This window comes from Adiantum capillus-veneris, chromosome 28 (assembly GCF_014529385.1).
Source record: "Adiantum capillus-veneris isolate H3 chromosome 28, ASM1452938v2, whole genome shotgun sequence".
Classification (NCBI taxonomy): domain Eukaryota; kingdom Viridiplantae; phylum Streptophyta; class Polypodiopsida; order Polypodiales; family Pteridaceae; genus Adiantum; species Adiantum capillus-veneris.
In genome coordinates this window covers 24,070,143-24,086,563 of record NC_140958.1, presented here as the reverse complement: position 1 = coordinate 24,086,563, position 16,421 = coordinate 24,070,143, and the positions used below count along the sequence as shown (strand labels likewise).

Below are 16,421 nucleotides of genomic sequence, written 5' to 3'. Positions count from 1 at the left end.
TGAACTCCTTAGGCTCCATCCAACAAGTCTCCCTATTCTATGGATTACCCTCACATTGCCTTGCACGCACAAGCCCTATTGCTAATAAAATCTCAATATCCCACACTCTAGGAGACAAATGACTATCAAGAAGACTCCTGAGGGAAAACATTACTTCTTTATAGGGAAGGAATGAGGGGGGGGGATCATAATACTGATGTTGGCAACTATAAGTAGACCATCATCCAATGCTTAAGTTCCAAAACACCAAACTTTCTCAAAGGTAGGTATCTAGAAAAGATTCTTAGATAAAATCATGTTAGGATCGAGTTTGAATATGGATATAGTACACAGTTGAGTTTTTGTGCAACCTGCATAATCATGACGACCATTATCAACCTTCTTCATCCTTTTGCTATCATTGATTACATGCAAATGCAAACTATATGTGAAAAAATGTAAAGGCTCTCTCTCTCACACACACATTAGTCTTGCACTAGTACGGCCGGCTGCCTTTAGCGGCCTCTCTCCGTCTTTTTTGCGTGCACAGGGACTTCTCTCAAGTTTTGGAGTTTAGCCTTCCTGTCGCAAATTTTGACGTGTAAAGGGCTCCCCCTTACGCCATATTATGTTAGTTTAGATTCAAGACTCAATTAATAGATCTTTGAGGACTCTTGGGGCAACTTCTCATCTCTTCATGCTCTTTTCTCTCTCAATGTCCCCGTTCCCTCTTCCTCTTCCTCCTTTTCTCCTCTTGCCTACATCAACCAATTCTGATGTAAATGTAAATAAAAAATTGGAACCCTTTTGGATCCTCCCAAGCCCAACAAAGGTAGATTTAACTAAAACAGTCATTGTGCTCATCAAACTTAGAGGCACAAATATTTGCATCGACAATATAAGTGACAAAATTCAATAGACAAGGGACAACAACTCATGTTCTCACTATTCAAAGATACAACAAGACCTTGAAAGCAAGGTAAATGCAATACATGGGCAACAGTAGCATATAATAACTTTAGACAACCGGTGAAAAGACATGCATGACCTAACTTAAACCGTGGCGCTCAATTCGCATCCATTAATGTTTGATCGTGTCATCCAAAAAACTTGAAGAAAGTTTCATTACATAAGACATTGAAAATTTACTTCTTCCAAGGTGTGTTTCATATGATTCTGCTACAATCATCTGATGATTTAAACTTGATAATTTTGACAACCAATTTCACACCTTGGATTTTTATCGTCTGGCCATAAAAGTAGTTTTTATAAGCATTGCCTTGGGAGTTTCATATGATAAGAGCAAGATGCTCGGCAACTTGGCTAGCTGGAGAAAAAGCATCCACCCAATGCATACTACCATAACTAGTTGTATGACAAGGCAATGAACTAGGAAAGAAACAAAATTTGAGGTGCCAACCTTCAGTGGAAGAATATAGTTTGTACTAAAATTGTGAGGTCCTCTAAAAGTTCTAAGCTTGTTAAGAAGCATCCAGCTATGATGGGATGTGGTCACCTTGGGGATTCCTTAGCATCTGACACTAGCCTAGTGCTGGAAGATTGTGAAAAACTACATTAGTCCCAAGCAAATTTAGTGCACCCTCAATTAGATATGTCAAACCCTCGTTTAGTTTCAATAGAGTCCAGACTCCACAATGGATAAAAGGATACAAGTTTCGTGCATACTAAAAAAAAGAATCAGGATCATGGTTAAAAAAAGGACCTCCTCAAGAATTTGCAAGTGTGGGCGGGGTGACGAATATATCTTGTTCAGAAACCTACAAGTGAGGTGTTTGGGGTGAATCCCTTTGTGGCCACACCGCATAATTTGCAAGCCGTGGGGAACTGTTGATGTGGCAGGCCCATCGCACAATTCAAATCTTCAACAAAAATGCCAGTTTACTGTGTCTTTTTGGCAAGCTTATCACCCAAAACTACTAACATTTTGAACATTTTGGGCTAATATTTTGACCAGGTGACTTCAGTGCAATTTGTGCTATTTTTGGCAAGTCAGGAAAAACCACAAAATTTTCATATTTTGGGCTAATCTTTTGACAAATGACTTTTGTAAAATTGTCAAATGATCCTGAAGACCCTGTCAAAATGGCTATTGGGCTATGAAGCCCATATTCTTCTCCTTGGTCAAGATACGCTCGTGCATCCCATGGAATGCAGAGGACATTCACATTAGTTATATCTACAAGGCGTCATCAAGAAATAATTGTGCGTTGGTACGAAGAGCATACTCAATTTCACATGAGGCTCTGCTTTTCCTTTTTCTTTCTTTTTGAGGTACAACCGATATTTGAAAGATGCCACTGGGTATTGAACCTGAGTCTTTATGAACCCACACATCCACCTCAACCACTAGCGTACGACCCCGTTGGCTTTCTCCCCCTTCACTTTGGCTCAAGAGAACATTGTGCATTGTGTTCCCATGAGAGTTTTAGGTGTAGCCACACCTAAAACTCACATGAAAGTTTTAGATGTAACCACACTCACAGCAATAATTTATAAAGAGGTCTCGAACTGAACAAACCTACACCTTCACATTCTTAAAGCTCATTTTTTACACTACCTTACTTTCTGCCTTACTGATCCTCATCCAGCCTTATTTTGCCATAGAAATCTACTCGTTTGTCTTTCATGGCAGTCAAAGAAATACTAAACAGACGTTTCCTAAACGCTTTTTAGTCCACCTTGTCCAGTCTGCTCTGCTGACTAAATAGAGTTAGAAAAGATTGCACAAATCATAACCAATGAAAGTATAATTCACACAAAGTAATCATTGTTAAACGTTGCATTCAAAAGATGCCCATCTCAAAGAGGTAAGAGGGCCGGACTACCTCACTATCTCCACTGTCTTCATATGCTCAAGACTCTGAGCCCACTCGTCGACTATCTTCAAAGCTGAACCCATCATATCATTTACCCATACGACTGCACACAAAAACCAACACAAGTAAGACAAACTACACGAAAAGCAAATAGCACCAAGGAGTCCATTAGACATGTGATCAATTCGACAAAAAGAAAGGAAAACAAACAAAAAAAGTTGTGCATGTGTGGAAACTTATTTCCATGTGCATGTGCATGTGTGGAAACTTTTAACCATAAAGATGTGGAATACCATGGATTCCTCTTCTTGGAGGCAATGTGGCTATATGCACTCTACAATGGCACTAAAGTAAAAGGAGATAAACTACTGAATGAGGATGTGGATAGCTAGTCACTGAAGCTTAGGGCCATCATAGGCTGTAGCCAAGTCCTCGCTCAAGTGTACATAGCTCTATGTGCCACGTGGAGTTGCTCTACAGTCTACTACGAGTCCACAACTTTGGAGTCAAGGTGTGTATATAGAGCTCAGGGGATTTTGTAAAAAGTATACAAAACAAGTGATAAAAATGAAATGTTTACTGACGTGGTAAAGACATCATCGAGAATTTCCGGAGTACCAAAGTGAGTACAATGTACAAAGCCTGATCATTCTCCTCTGATAACGTCAGACTCCAAGATGGAAAGAGAGTGCAACAGAGAGAGTCAAGTTCCACACATTGAGTACCATAAGGCGATAATGTACAAGAGTTACTCCAATCTTGCTTTCAGCCTCTTCTAGTACTTGCTTGTTTCAAATCTCCTAATCGTGTGGTGAGTCATTTCTGGCTTGGAGATACTGCCCAAAGGTCTATGCAGCTTTTCAAAAGCCGCCACTTATTTCAGAATCTCTGCTTAACTACACAGCCCAACGATGTAAAGAGTCCCCATACAATATTCGAACCCATGCATAAGAGACTTGAAGGCCAGCAGACGGACACCTTGGCAAACAACAATTGCAATACTGAAGGGGAAAGTGGAGCAGAAAGACAGGATTTGAAGTGACAAAGTAGGGACTAGCATTAGCAAGCAGATAGCTGCACAACTAAAATAAGCTTCCAATAACTAGAGACTCTATCCCAGCACTAGCAAGAAATTTTTCAATACTTTCTCGTGTTTGATGTCATTATTAGATCACAATCAACGCCACACTACGTACCTGCTGCAGTCTCTCCCTTCCAGGTTGGCCCATCCTTGATTTGGCATACCTGCTTCAAGTCAAGGACTAGAAAGCCAACTTGCCCAACTTAACTAATCTTTTGCAAGCCAAGAAAAAAAAAGGATGCAAACCCTGCATGAGGATACTCCAATCTTATGCCACCTTGCACTGATGATGGAAGCATAACATTTTGCAGTTGATTCAGAGCTTGAGTTGAGCAACCTGTATCCTGCATCCAGTCAAAGCCAGTATTTGAAGGGGAATGAAGGCACATCCAGCATTCAAGACTGCATCTTTGCTCTCCAAGAAAAAGTAATATCTGAAGACCAGCATATGCATAGCTGTAAGACAGACTTTTACCTGATACTCTACAAAGGCAACAGGCAGGCCACCCCTACTCTGCATTTTTACCTTTCTGAATCCAGGAAACCTGTAGACACCATATATCAAATCCCAATCACCAAAAAGCGCAAACTAAAGGAAATGCTTTGTTACAGTGAAGCAAACGTAGCATTCGCAAAACATTGTACCTTGAAAAAGCCTGAGTAAGTTCCATGTCAGTGCAGGTAGACCCAAGGTTGGCAACAAAAAGTGTGGAGCAAGGTGCATTACTTCCACGAGCAGGAGGTGTTGGCATTCCAGCACCCTGAATAAATGCTTGAGTTTAGATAACAATTGTACCTTATCACAGTGCAACTTTTTGATAGTTTAGAGCGCTCTTTGAGTTGACAACAAAAGGAGCATCATTGACACCTCACACAACATGAGAAGGAGCCTCTTATCTAACACGTAGAGGGGATTGCATTACTTTCCACTTCTCGACTTTGCACTGGACTTCGCAAGTTGGAGAATATCATTGAAGCACAGACAATTGATGACCCAATGGCTTTTCACATTATGGAACTTCCAAGATGTGATACTTCATTGGGAATGCTATGGTTCTCAACTTTTGAGGCACTCTCAATTGTCACAAAGTGATGACGTGGCGGATAGCAAAAACCCTAATTTCCGGAAATCGCAGAGGCGGAATATTTTTTATAAAAAAAAAAAATTTTAAAAAATTTGGGGTAGAGAGATATTTCTTTTGGCCGAGACTCAAGAAAGATGTGGAAGAGTTTGTGTGCAGTTGCTTGGTATGCCAGAAGGTCAAGTTTGACAGGCATAAAGCACAGGGATTGTTACAGCCTTTACCCATACCCACCCGCCCCTGGGAAAGTATAGCGATGGATTTCATTTTTGCTCTCCCGAGAACACAGAGTGGTCACGATGGTATCTGGACTGTTATTGACAGATTTAGCAAACAGGCTCATTTCATTCCAGTGAAGAAAACAGTCAAGCCGGATCACTTAGCGAGACTGTTTGTGGCCCAGATTTTCAGATTACATGGCATGCCTGAGACAATTGTCTCCAGCAGAGACCTCAGATTTACGAGTTTGTTTTGGAAGGCAATTTGGGAGAACATTGGCACACAGTTGCAGTTCTCGTCATCGTTCCACCCGCAGACTGACGGGCAATCCAAGATTGCCAATTCAGTGGTTCTAGATTTATTAAAGTCTTATATCTCAGATCAGAAGACTCAATGGGAAAGATATTTACCTTTGGTGGAATTTGCCTACAATAACACGATACACTCGTCGACGGGGAAGGCGCCATTTGAGATTGTTGAAGGTGCTGCGAAGGTTCCACCCTTCCCGAGCACGAAAGATAAGATCTTTGAAGCGGATGAATATACGCGAGATCTGGATACGGCTTTTGCCAAGGTTCGCGAGTCTTTGCAGGAGTCTCAAGAACGACAGAAAAAGGCAGCGGATCGCCATCGTTGCGACTGGAAACTGAAGGAGGATGATTGGGTGCTCTTACTTTTGAGAAGGCACGCCTACGAAAGAAAAAGGGAAAGGAGAGGCTTTTTCCAAAGCTTAGTATGCGATACTACGGCCCTTTCCAGATTACTGAAAAGATAAATGAACTCTCCTTCCGACTGAAACTGCCGGATACTTGGAGGATTCACAATGCATTGCATGTGAGTCTCTTGAAACTTGTTAAGGGTGATGTGCCTGATGATGGGGAGCCTGATGAGCAACCCAAAGTGGAAGAAAACGAGGAGATCCTTGTTCCTGAACAGATTTTGGCACATAATGATACGAAGAAAGGTAAAGTCCGAAGGCGGGTTGTTGGTTAAGTTCAAGAACTTTCCTGCATTTGATGCGAAGTGGATGGAGGAGGAGGACCTACCAGATACTCCTCGGATTGTGAAACTTTACCTCGATGTTTTGGTTTAGCATAGTCTACTCCAAACGGAACCCAGAATTCAGCTTGGCCGGAGATCTGGTGCAGTGGGATGCACAAGAGGGGAGTCACTCCACTCCTTTGTCAACAGATGCCTCGATTTTGATACTAAAGTCACTGATGTCTCTTTGAGCTTCAGGGATACTGAGAGCTGACAGTATTCTGCTGGATGACTTTATGAAATGGAATTCCTGATTATGATACTGATTTGTTCTCGACTTCTTGTGAGTGCAGGAACTGATAGACGAAATGACTGCAGCATTTTGGTCTACTTGATCTCGAATAGACATGGTTGCAAGAGGGGTTAGTCAATCGGACATCGATGAGGTCCCGATTGGACCTAGATGTGATTGCTAGCTACATTGCCGATAAACCATGGTCTAAGATCCGAATGAATGTTGAAAGTCATGTGATGTCCTGTGATGTCTGGTGATGTCCTCTGATGTCGTGTGATGTGACTGTCGATTTTGTACATGTGCTAGATGTGTGTTCCTAGTACGTAGGTACTAACAGTCAGTGTCTGCTAAGACGGTTTATGGCTTTTGTCGGTTTTGCAGGCGTAATCGCGGTCGATTACAATGCTTTCAAGAGGGGGGTATGTCACAAAGTGATGACGTGGCGGATAGCAGAAACCCTAATTTCTGCCAGAAACCCTAAAATTCCTGCAAACCCTAATTTCTGCCAAAAACCCTAATTTGCGGAAATCACGGAGGAGGAATATTTTTTATTTATTTTTTTTTAAAAAAAATTTCAGCGACGCAAATCTCAACTTTTCGCTTTGATTTGGGAGAAAGAAAGAGAAAAAGAGAACTTGCTTTTTACTGACTCTCATTGAGAGAGAGAGAGAGAGAGAGAGAGAGAGAGAGAGAGAGAGAGAGAATCTGCTTTTGCTTTGAAGCTTTTGGGGCTCTGCTTTTGGGTATCCCTTGTAACCTTTAAATTAGTGGTGAGGGCCTCACTTCTCAGAGCGTCTGGACGCAGAGTCTGAGAGTGAAACCCTAACCGCTCTCTTGTACTTTGATGATTGATTAATACAAAAAAGAAATACCGAAAGGGGCGCCAGTCTCTGGGGCCAATATCTCTAGGCACGGAACTCCGCCGGGCCAATGCAAATCTATTGTGATCTGTGAATTGTTTTGAAGTGGTTATTTGGTGCTGTCGCGGTTGATTCTTGACTTGGAGTGTCCAAGTCTGTTACACAATGCTCGAGATTGACAAGTCACTTAGAACTTAGAAGCATAGGAACAAGGAGATACTAGTAGACATGAGTTTGCTAGCCACTCACAGAGGAGCCCAATAGACTCTAAAATGAAACAAACAATTGAGACATGTACCATGATCTTTGTATGAACCAAGATGAACGTACATTGTATGAATGATGACATAGTATGATCGATGGCATACTTCCATCATACTATGAGATGGATTTTCGCTTCAGTTCCCAGATCTTGGGTGAGCCATCGATGGCACTAATTGACACTCTAGCTCCAATGGACGGCTCTTGGTGCTCGATGATTGTGAGCCGTCCATTTCTTTGTTAAGGAAAAAAAATGTCGTCTCGGCTAGGGTCGAACTCACAACGTCCGCTTTGCTAGGCCAATTGCTCGCAAGTTGATATGGAAAGGGCGACTATAAAAAATGAAGTAACCATCGGGTTTCGTCGTTCTCGCAGTTCACACATGGTTCACATCACATTCACACGTGGTTTACATGTTGTTCACACACCGTGTATAGAACACATCAAGATTACATTGTGCTTACGACAAGATCACATTTTGATCACACCTTTTTAGTGCACATGGTGATCACAATAGAGCACAACAGCAATCTGGCGGCGTAAATAAACGCCGCTCGTGTCTTTTGACATGGACCATTGATCCCCATTGGGGAGATTTGTGTCAATCAATCCCGAGGGTGAGCCATTGGCACCCAACCATCCCAGTCGCAATCTCGTCTCTAAGCAGATCCAAGGTCGCTTAAAATGCATTGACAAATCTGATATCAATTTATAGGCATTGGCAATATGATTTTGACTAGACACATTTTCAGAAGCACCCGAGGCACTTGTGGCTAGCTTAAATTCCATGGGTTCACACACACACCAAAAGAATGAGTGATTGCATATGACAATAGCACATACAATATACACGTCGCCGATGTGTGTGTTATTTTTTTATTGTTTACCCTTAAATGATTCTCTTTGTATTGTGCAATACCTGAAATTGCAGACATTTGTTGTGAGAAGCTGAACACATGGCCGCAACCAATTGATCAGACAAGATACACACAATGTTGCTAAAATGGCTATTTTCTTATTTTCAAAGTAGTTCCTATTTAACGAAATTCGGACTATTTGAATTTGTACACATGAAAACTATTAACTTGGGAATTGTAGATCTACAAGATTGAGAAAACCATCAGGAACAGACATCTCTGACATCTTTGATGCATCATAAGATGGATGACATAAAGCATAGCTAAGGAGTTGTTTTGTAAGTCCCATGGGAGAGACCGAGTCATGGATATTCATGATGCATCACAAGATGGGTAGCAAGAGCATTGGTTAGGGAATATTCCATGGTTTGAAGACGAAATCCGAACTCAGTATGAGTTACGCGTAAGATGCAAGCACATGAATGAAGATGGGTTTTGAGAAGCGCTGAAGAAATGCACATGCTTTCTCAAAAGCGGGTTGCTTTTTTGATTGCTTTCCGGGAAAGCAAATGACTTCCCGAGAAGGAGTGTATGTCCGCATTGCATCTCTACATGAGATTGCATCCAGGGATGGGTAAGGTGTGTTTGTATGAGCATTGTTTTCAGCTCATAAGGTTTAATTGATTTTTGAACAGGTTCAAACCATTTTAAACCTGTCCGGCCACCCACTTAATAAATGGGCAAGCCTCTGGCTCAAAAACAAGGCGACCCTCCCTCTGGCTATTTCTGGCACCAACGCACCCCCCCCCCCCCCCCCCCCCCCCCCCCCCCCCCCCCCCCCCTCCTTCTTCTCTCTCTCTCTCTCTCTCTCTCTCTCTCTCTCTCTCTCTCTCTCTCTCTCTCTCTCTCTCTCTCTCTCTCAAGGCGACCCTCCCTCTGGCTATTTCTCGCACCAACGCACCCCCCCCCCCCCCCCCCCCCCTCTCTCTCTCTCTTTCTCACACACACACACACACAACAAGGGGGCCTTCTATTTTCAGCCCCCCACAAATGTAATGTGCAACGGAGAGTGATTGATGGTGAATGCTCATGATGAGTGCTCATGCGTACTCAAGGTTCCTTTTACTTCATGAGAGAGTTCCTTTTACTTCATGAGCGATGTGCAAAGACTAGAGAGCAGAGACTGATATTGTGAGTGAAAAGGAGATAGTAAGGAGACTAACACCTAATGGGGTCCCAAACCCCCCTCCAAGGGTCCCCCCTCTCTATCGCTAGAGAGGTATTTGCTTTAGATTGCACAACGTTGATATAATGGTCCTAGATGCTAAGATGCTGATGGGATCTTGTTGTAGGTGCTTGGATCTACGAGGCCAAGGGCTGAAAATGCAAAACGCTAGGGAAGCTGGACGGGATTTGCAACTACAACGATGCTATGGACTGGTATGTTGTCGCCGATGTCGGCGATGAGCTGAAACTTGAAAAAAGCTGGCTAATCTCAAGGCTGAATCTGAAAAGGCTGGAACTATGGCTGAAATCTGCAACCTCTGAAAACGCTAGGCTGAAAACTGACAGCGATGCAAATTTGCTATTGTGGTCTAAAAACGTTGGTGGGCTGAGTATGCTGATGGTAAACGCCATGGATGCTGATGGTGGTACTAGCAAAAACGCTAGAGGTGTTAAGGTACTGCGGGTACTTGGTGCTGGTCCTGAGGTTACTGACTTATGCTTGAGAAGTGACTCCTAGGGTCACTCATATATGGGATTAAAGCTGGGTCAGGCAATGCCAATAAAAATCCCACTATTTCCAAAAATGTCACTTATTAATGAATTAATAAACTCACTTATAGGTGGTGCTTCACATGCACATACATACCTAGGCTGGGTACTAATGCAACAATATGAGAACACTCCCTAGTGCCTACACCTAGCAAACATTGGCTGTGCTCATGTGCCATAAGAGGGTATGCAACTACAGTCCTCAGCAAGGTGCCACAACAATTTCTTGGCTATCCTAAACCCTCGGAATAGGAATTAGCTTGTCCACATGAGAACTGTCACAAAGTGATGACATGGCTACCGGCAGCAGAAACCCTAATTTCTGCCAGAAACCCTTATTTTCAAAAACCCTAATTTTTTGAAACCCTGATTTCTGAAAACCCTAACCCTAACTGCTGGCTGAAACCCTAAGTGGCTGGAAACCCTAAAAAGCTGGCACCAGTGCCACGTGGCAGCAGCTACGGATTCCGGAAATCACAGAGGCTGAAAAAGCTCCTAGCAACGCAAATTTTTAGCAGCTTTTTTGCTACGCTTTGAGAGAAAGAGAGAACTTGCTTTATTTTGCTCTCTCTTGAGATAGAGAGAAAAAAACTGCTTTTGATTGAAAGCTTTTGGGGCTCTGCTCTTGGGCATACCTTGTAATCTTTTTATTAGTGGTTTAGGACTCGCTTCTCGAGAGTGAAACCCTAACCGCTCTTTGTACTTTGACATTTATTTAATACGTAAAGAAATACCGAAAGGGGCGCCAGTCTTTGGGGCCAATATCTCTAAGCACGGAACTCCGCCGGGCCATTGCAAATCTATTGTGATCTATGAATTGTTTTGAAGTGGTTATTTGGTCGCAATTGATTCTTGACTTGGAGTGTCCAAGTCTGTTACAGTGGTATCAGAGCACGGCCGATTTCTCTTCTACCGAAGATAAAAGCAAGAAAGTCCGAGAGTTTAAGGAAGGTGGCCACTCGATCAAGTTTGATACTTTTTCAAGATACTCAGATGCTTCGAAGGCTTTGTCTTTTATACGCTATTCAGAGCACTCCAAGATTCGGAGAGTTGCCTCTTACTTTAAAGAGAATGCTCGTACTTGGTGGTCCACGCTTCTTTTAAACAAGACTGCGCAAGTTAAATGTCTGAAATTTAAAAAGCTTTTTATTTCTTCTTGGTTGACGCAAGAATATGAATGAGATATACGAGCTGCTTGGAACCATCTTCGGATGACCAAGAAAGATACAATCAATGCTTACTGTGAAAGATTCTGGAGCTCTTTTCTACCCGCCTCTTCATTCAAGAAAATCTCGTTCAGAGAACAGATTGAGCCGTTCACCTTGGGTCCACCTACAGAGATCCAAGATCACTGCTTGGATCAGAAGTCAGCTTCTATTAAGGAGTTGATGCGTCATGCGAAGCGGGGCTTTGCCATTCACTCTGGCAGTCTGACCTACCCCACAGATGAGGCCATGACACAACGAGCCGAACAGACTTCTGGGAATGAAAGTAGAAAGAAAAAGAGCAACCCAGAGAAAAAGGATGCACGACTCAAGCTTACTCCCGAGGAGAGAGCTCGCTTCATCAGAGAGGGGAAGTGCTTTGGATGCGGGGAACAAGGACATATCTCCGCGAAGTGCCCTAAAAAGGCACAGCAAGAACAGAATGATAAAGACGACGACAAGCCTGAGAGTTTGAGAGCAGCTGAGGAACGTGGCAGAAAAGGCAGATAGAAACGCAGAACTGGTACCACATGGCGTGGGACCTGCACCGAATCAAATACTGAAAGTACAAACTTTGCCGCTTTTTGGGGCAAAGTGAAGGATCAAGAAGCTCTTTTGAAGGAGCCAAGGCCAACTTCTTCACACTTGGAATTGGTAGCTCGATTTGGAATTACGCCCGACAGACTAACGCCACAGGCGAAGGTAGTTCAACTGGCACCCGCATGGGATGTTGCCATTACACCGAGCATTGGCAAACTTCGTTTGCAATGACAAGGGTGTTCAGGGCACGCGAGTGACATTCTACTCGGAATCCCTTGGTACCACAAAAACTACGCCGTGGTTGACTACCGGGCCGAGAAAGCGACTTTCATAAATAAAGGGCTCAGAGATTGTACTTGATGAACTTCAATTTCTTTACTCGTTCTTTTGGGAGAGAACTGAATGATGGATAAAGGTTGAATATGTTATGTTTTAACCTGAACAAAAGAACGCCAAGATTTTTCTCTCCACTCATGCCGATTGCTTTTTAGAGGGCCTGAAGATCAGACCATTGACCTGATACCTGGAAGCACGTCACCGGACAGGCCACCTTACTGTGTGAGCCAAGTACAGAATGAAAAGATTATGAACCCAGTGAAAGACCTCTTGGAAAAGGGTCTTGTCCAACATAGTACTTCACCGCATTGCTCTCCACTTTTGTTGGATTTGAAGAAAGACGGATCTTGGAGAATGTGCATCGATTATAGAGCTCTCAACAAAATCACCATCAAGAACAGATTTCCGATTCCTAGGATCGATGATATACTCAACATGTTACAGGGATCCTCGTGCTTTAGCAGGATTGATCTGAAGAGTGGATATCATCAGATCCGAATCACGACGGGAGACTTCTATAAGACAGCCTTCCGGACTACTTTTTGGATTATTTGAGTTTTTGGTGATGCCTTTTGGCTTAACCAATGCTCAGAAGACTCAATGGGAAAAGTACTTACCTTTGGTGGAATTTGCCTACAATAACACGATACACTCTTCGGCGGGGAAGATGCCATTTGAGATTGTTGAAGGTGCTGCGAAGGTTCCACCCTTCCTAAGCACGAAAGATAAGATCTTTGAAGCAGACGAATATACGTGAGATTTGGAGACGGCTTTTGCCAAGGTTCGCAAGACTTTGCAGAAGTCTCAAGAACGACAGAAAAAGGCAACGGATCGCCGTCGTCGCGACTTGAAATTGAAGGAGGATGATTGGGTGCTCTTACGTTTTGAGAAGGCACGCCTAAGAAAGAAAAAGGGAAAGGAGAGGCTTTTTCCAAAGCTTAGTATGCGATACTACGGACCTTTCCAGATCACTAAAAAGATAAATGATGTCTCCTTCTGATTGAAACTGCCAGATACTTGGAGGATTCACAATGCATTCCATGTGAGTCTTTTGAAACCTTTTAAGAGTGATGTGCCTGATGATGGGGAGTCTGATAAGCAACCCGAAGTGGAAGAAAACGAGGAGATCCTTGTTCCTGAACAGATTTTGGCACATAAGGATACGAAGACTAAAGGTAAAGTTCAAAGGCAGTTCTTGGTTAAGTTCAAGAACTATCCTGCATTGGATGCGAAGTGGATGGAGGAGGAGGACCTAGCAGATACTCCTCAAATTGAGAAACTTTACCTCGATGCTTTTGGTTTAGCATAGTCTATTCCAAACGGAACCCAGAATTCAGCTTGGCCGGAGATCTGGTGCAGTGGGATGCACAAGAGGGGAGTCGCTCCGCTCCTTTGTCAACAGATGCCTTGATTTAGATACTAGAGTCACTAATGTCTCTTTGAGCTTCAAGAATATTGAAAGCTGACAGTATTCTATTGTATGACTTTATGAAATGGAATTCCTGATTATGATACTGATTTGTTCTTGACTTCTTGTGAGTGCAGGAACTGATAGACGAAATGACTGCAGCATTTTGGTCTGATTGATCTCGAATAGACATGATTGCAATAGAGGTTAGTCAATCGGACATCGATAAGGTCCCGATTGGACCTAGATGTGATTGCTAGCTACATTGCCGATAAATCATGGTCTAAAATCTGAATGAATATTGAATGTCATGTGATGTCCTGTGATGTCCTGTGATGTCTAGTGATGTCGTGTGATAGGACTGTCGATTTGGTACATGTGCTAGATGTGTGTTCCTAGTACATAGGTACTAACAATCAGTGTCTGCTAATACGGTTATGGCTTCTGTCGGTTTTGCAGGCGTAATCACGATCGATTACAATGCTTTCAAGAGGGGGGTATGTCACAAAGTGATGACGTGGCTACCGGCAACAAAAACCCTAATTTCTGCCAGAAACCCTAAAAATCCTGCAAACCCTAATTTCTGGAAACCCTAACCCTAAGTGCTGGCTGAAACCCTAAGTGGCTGGAAACCCTAAAAAGCTGGTGCCATTGCCACGTGGCAGTAGGTACGGATTCCGGAAATCGCGGAGGCTGAAAAAGCTCCTAGCGACGCAATTTTTAGCAGCTTTTTGGCTACGCTTTAAGAGAGAGAGAGAGAGAGAGAGAGAGAGAGAGAGAGAGAGAGAACTTGCTTTATATTGCTCTCTCTTGAGATAGAGAGAGAGAAACTGCTTTTGACTCAAAACTTTTGGGGCTCTGCTTTTGGGCATCCCTTGTAATCTTTTTATTAGTGGTTTAGGGCTCACTTCTCAGAGCATCTAGACGCAGAGTCTGAGAGTAAAACCCTAAACGCTCTTTGTACTTTGACATTGATTTAATACATAACGAAATACCGAAAGGGGCGCCAGTCTTCGGGGCCAATATCTCTAGGCACAGAACTCCGCCAGGCCAATGCAAATCTATTGTGATCTGTGAATTATTTTGAAGTGGTTATTTGGTGTTGTCGCGGTTGATTCTTGACTTGGAGTGTCCAAGTCTGTTACAAGAACAATATGAGAACACTCCCAAGTGCCTACACCTAGCAGACATTGGTTGTGCTCATGTGCAATAAGAGGGTATGCAGCTACTCTAAAGTGTCTAGGCATGCGGGTCCTCAACAGGGTGCCACAACAATTTCTTGGCTATCCGAAACCCTGGGAATAGGAATTAGCTTGTCCACATGCACATAGGGTTAGATTTGCACGTAACAAGAAAAGAAGGGCATCCCCCATTTCAGCCTCTATTGCTGTCAATCCCCTGCACCTGTAAAAGCAACCTTGGCGCCCTAGTTTCTGCAAGTTTTTGCACACGCTAGCAACAGGAAGAGACTGAGGAGATTCTACCTCGACAACACCGCAAATTCTTGCGACGAGTTTGCGATTAGAGCAATTGATAATGATTTGTAAGTTCTTCCAGTGTCTGATACTGTGTTTGTTTTTTGCAGTGCTCCACCTCTAAGAACTGAGCAAGGAGGCTTCGGCCTACGCTCAAGGGATTCTAGAAACGTAATCCGAGACAGTTTGCAAAGTCATTGTAATGGACTTGGACACCCCCAAGCCAAAGATCTAGTGCAACACACGCGAGATAAATTGAAACAACTGAGCGAAACTAAAAGAGAGAGACGACACAACACATGTTTCGCGCCCAGAAGTACTGGCCCCAAAGACCGGCACCCCTTCTCGGTATTTATTTATTATTAAGCTTCAACAAGTACAATGTCTGAGTTCACTCTCTCTGCAATGCTCCCAAGAAAATCTATCAAAAGAGAGGCTCCGACAATTCTTATAAAGGCCCTTGGCCAAGAGCAATACATGAAAAGCACGTAGTCTAAAAGTATGTGGGACCCAAAAGCTAGCACCCCATGGGTTGTCTGTATTGTGTGCCCCGTCAGCATGTGTCAATGCAAATTGTTGGGCGATTTGCGACGGTCTGTACAGCTTACCACGTTATCAATGGTTTACGTAAATTTTGCTCCTTTGCTTTATTTTCAAGGTTTTGGGCCCCTCGGTCATGGTGCCATAAGTTCGAACAGCTTATTAATGGGTCCTTTTAAAAATTGGGCCTCTTGGTTGAGTTCCATAAGTTGATCAAACTTCTGCTGACTCTTTTCACTAGGAATCTGGCCCCTTTCTGTCCGAACTCCGTCCTTTAGGCCATGCCACATCATCACTTTGTGACATACCCCCCTCTTGAAAGAATTGTAATCGCCCTCGATTACGCTTGCTAAAAACACAGAGAACAAAAACTAGTTCAGCAGACAGTGACTCTAAGTAGCAATGTACTAGACCACATATATCCAGCACTTGCCTGAAGAGACAATCACTAAACATTCACATCACTATCCCCGTCAAGATCTTAGATGAGAATCGTGATCATTGTAACTTATTTAACAAGCACACCCACACCACATTGATCTCTAACGATGTCTTAATTGACTAAATCTCATTACTATCATATCCACATCACCCCTCAGGTGCAGAAGACAAAAATGCTACAATCATTTCATCTTTCAAACATGCACACAAACAATACACACATGAGAGAGCACATGTAACAGATTCAA

At 43.1% G+C, this 16,421-nt stretch overlaps 1 protein-coding gene across 3 annotated transcripts in view; it reads right to left on the bottom strand.

The window, feature by feature from the left end:
• Nucleotides 1–231: 231 nt before the first annotated feature.
• LOC147420181 (uncharacterized) overlaps nucleotides 232–16,421 on the bottom strand; it is a 29,247-nt gene continuing 13,057 nt past the window's right edge. The window contains exons 7-12 of one of the 3 annotated variants that reach the window (XR_015186931.1): nucleotides 4,543–4,658; nucleotides 4,373–4,442; nucleotides 4,159–4,241; nucleotides 4,013–4,061; nucleotides 2,826–2,919; nucleotides 232–350 (exon numbers count right to left, since the gene is read on the bottom strand). Coding sequence is in view for 1 of the 3 variants with exons in the window: in XM_086504117.1 (XP_086360243.1) it covers nucleotides 2,908–2,919; nucleotides 4,013–4,061; nucleotides 4,159–4,241; nucleotides 4,373–4,442; nucleotides 4,543–4,658 (330 nt within the window). In the remaining 2 variants the exon portion in view is untranslated. The other 2 variants (XR_015186930.1, XM_086504117.1) reach the window with 2 other exon arrangements.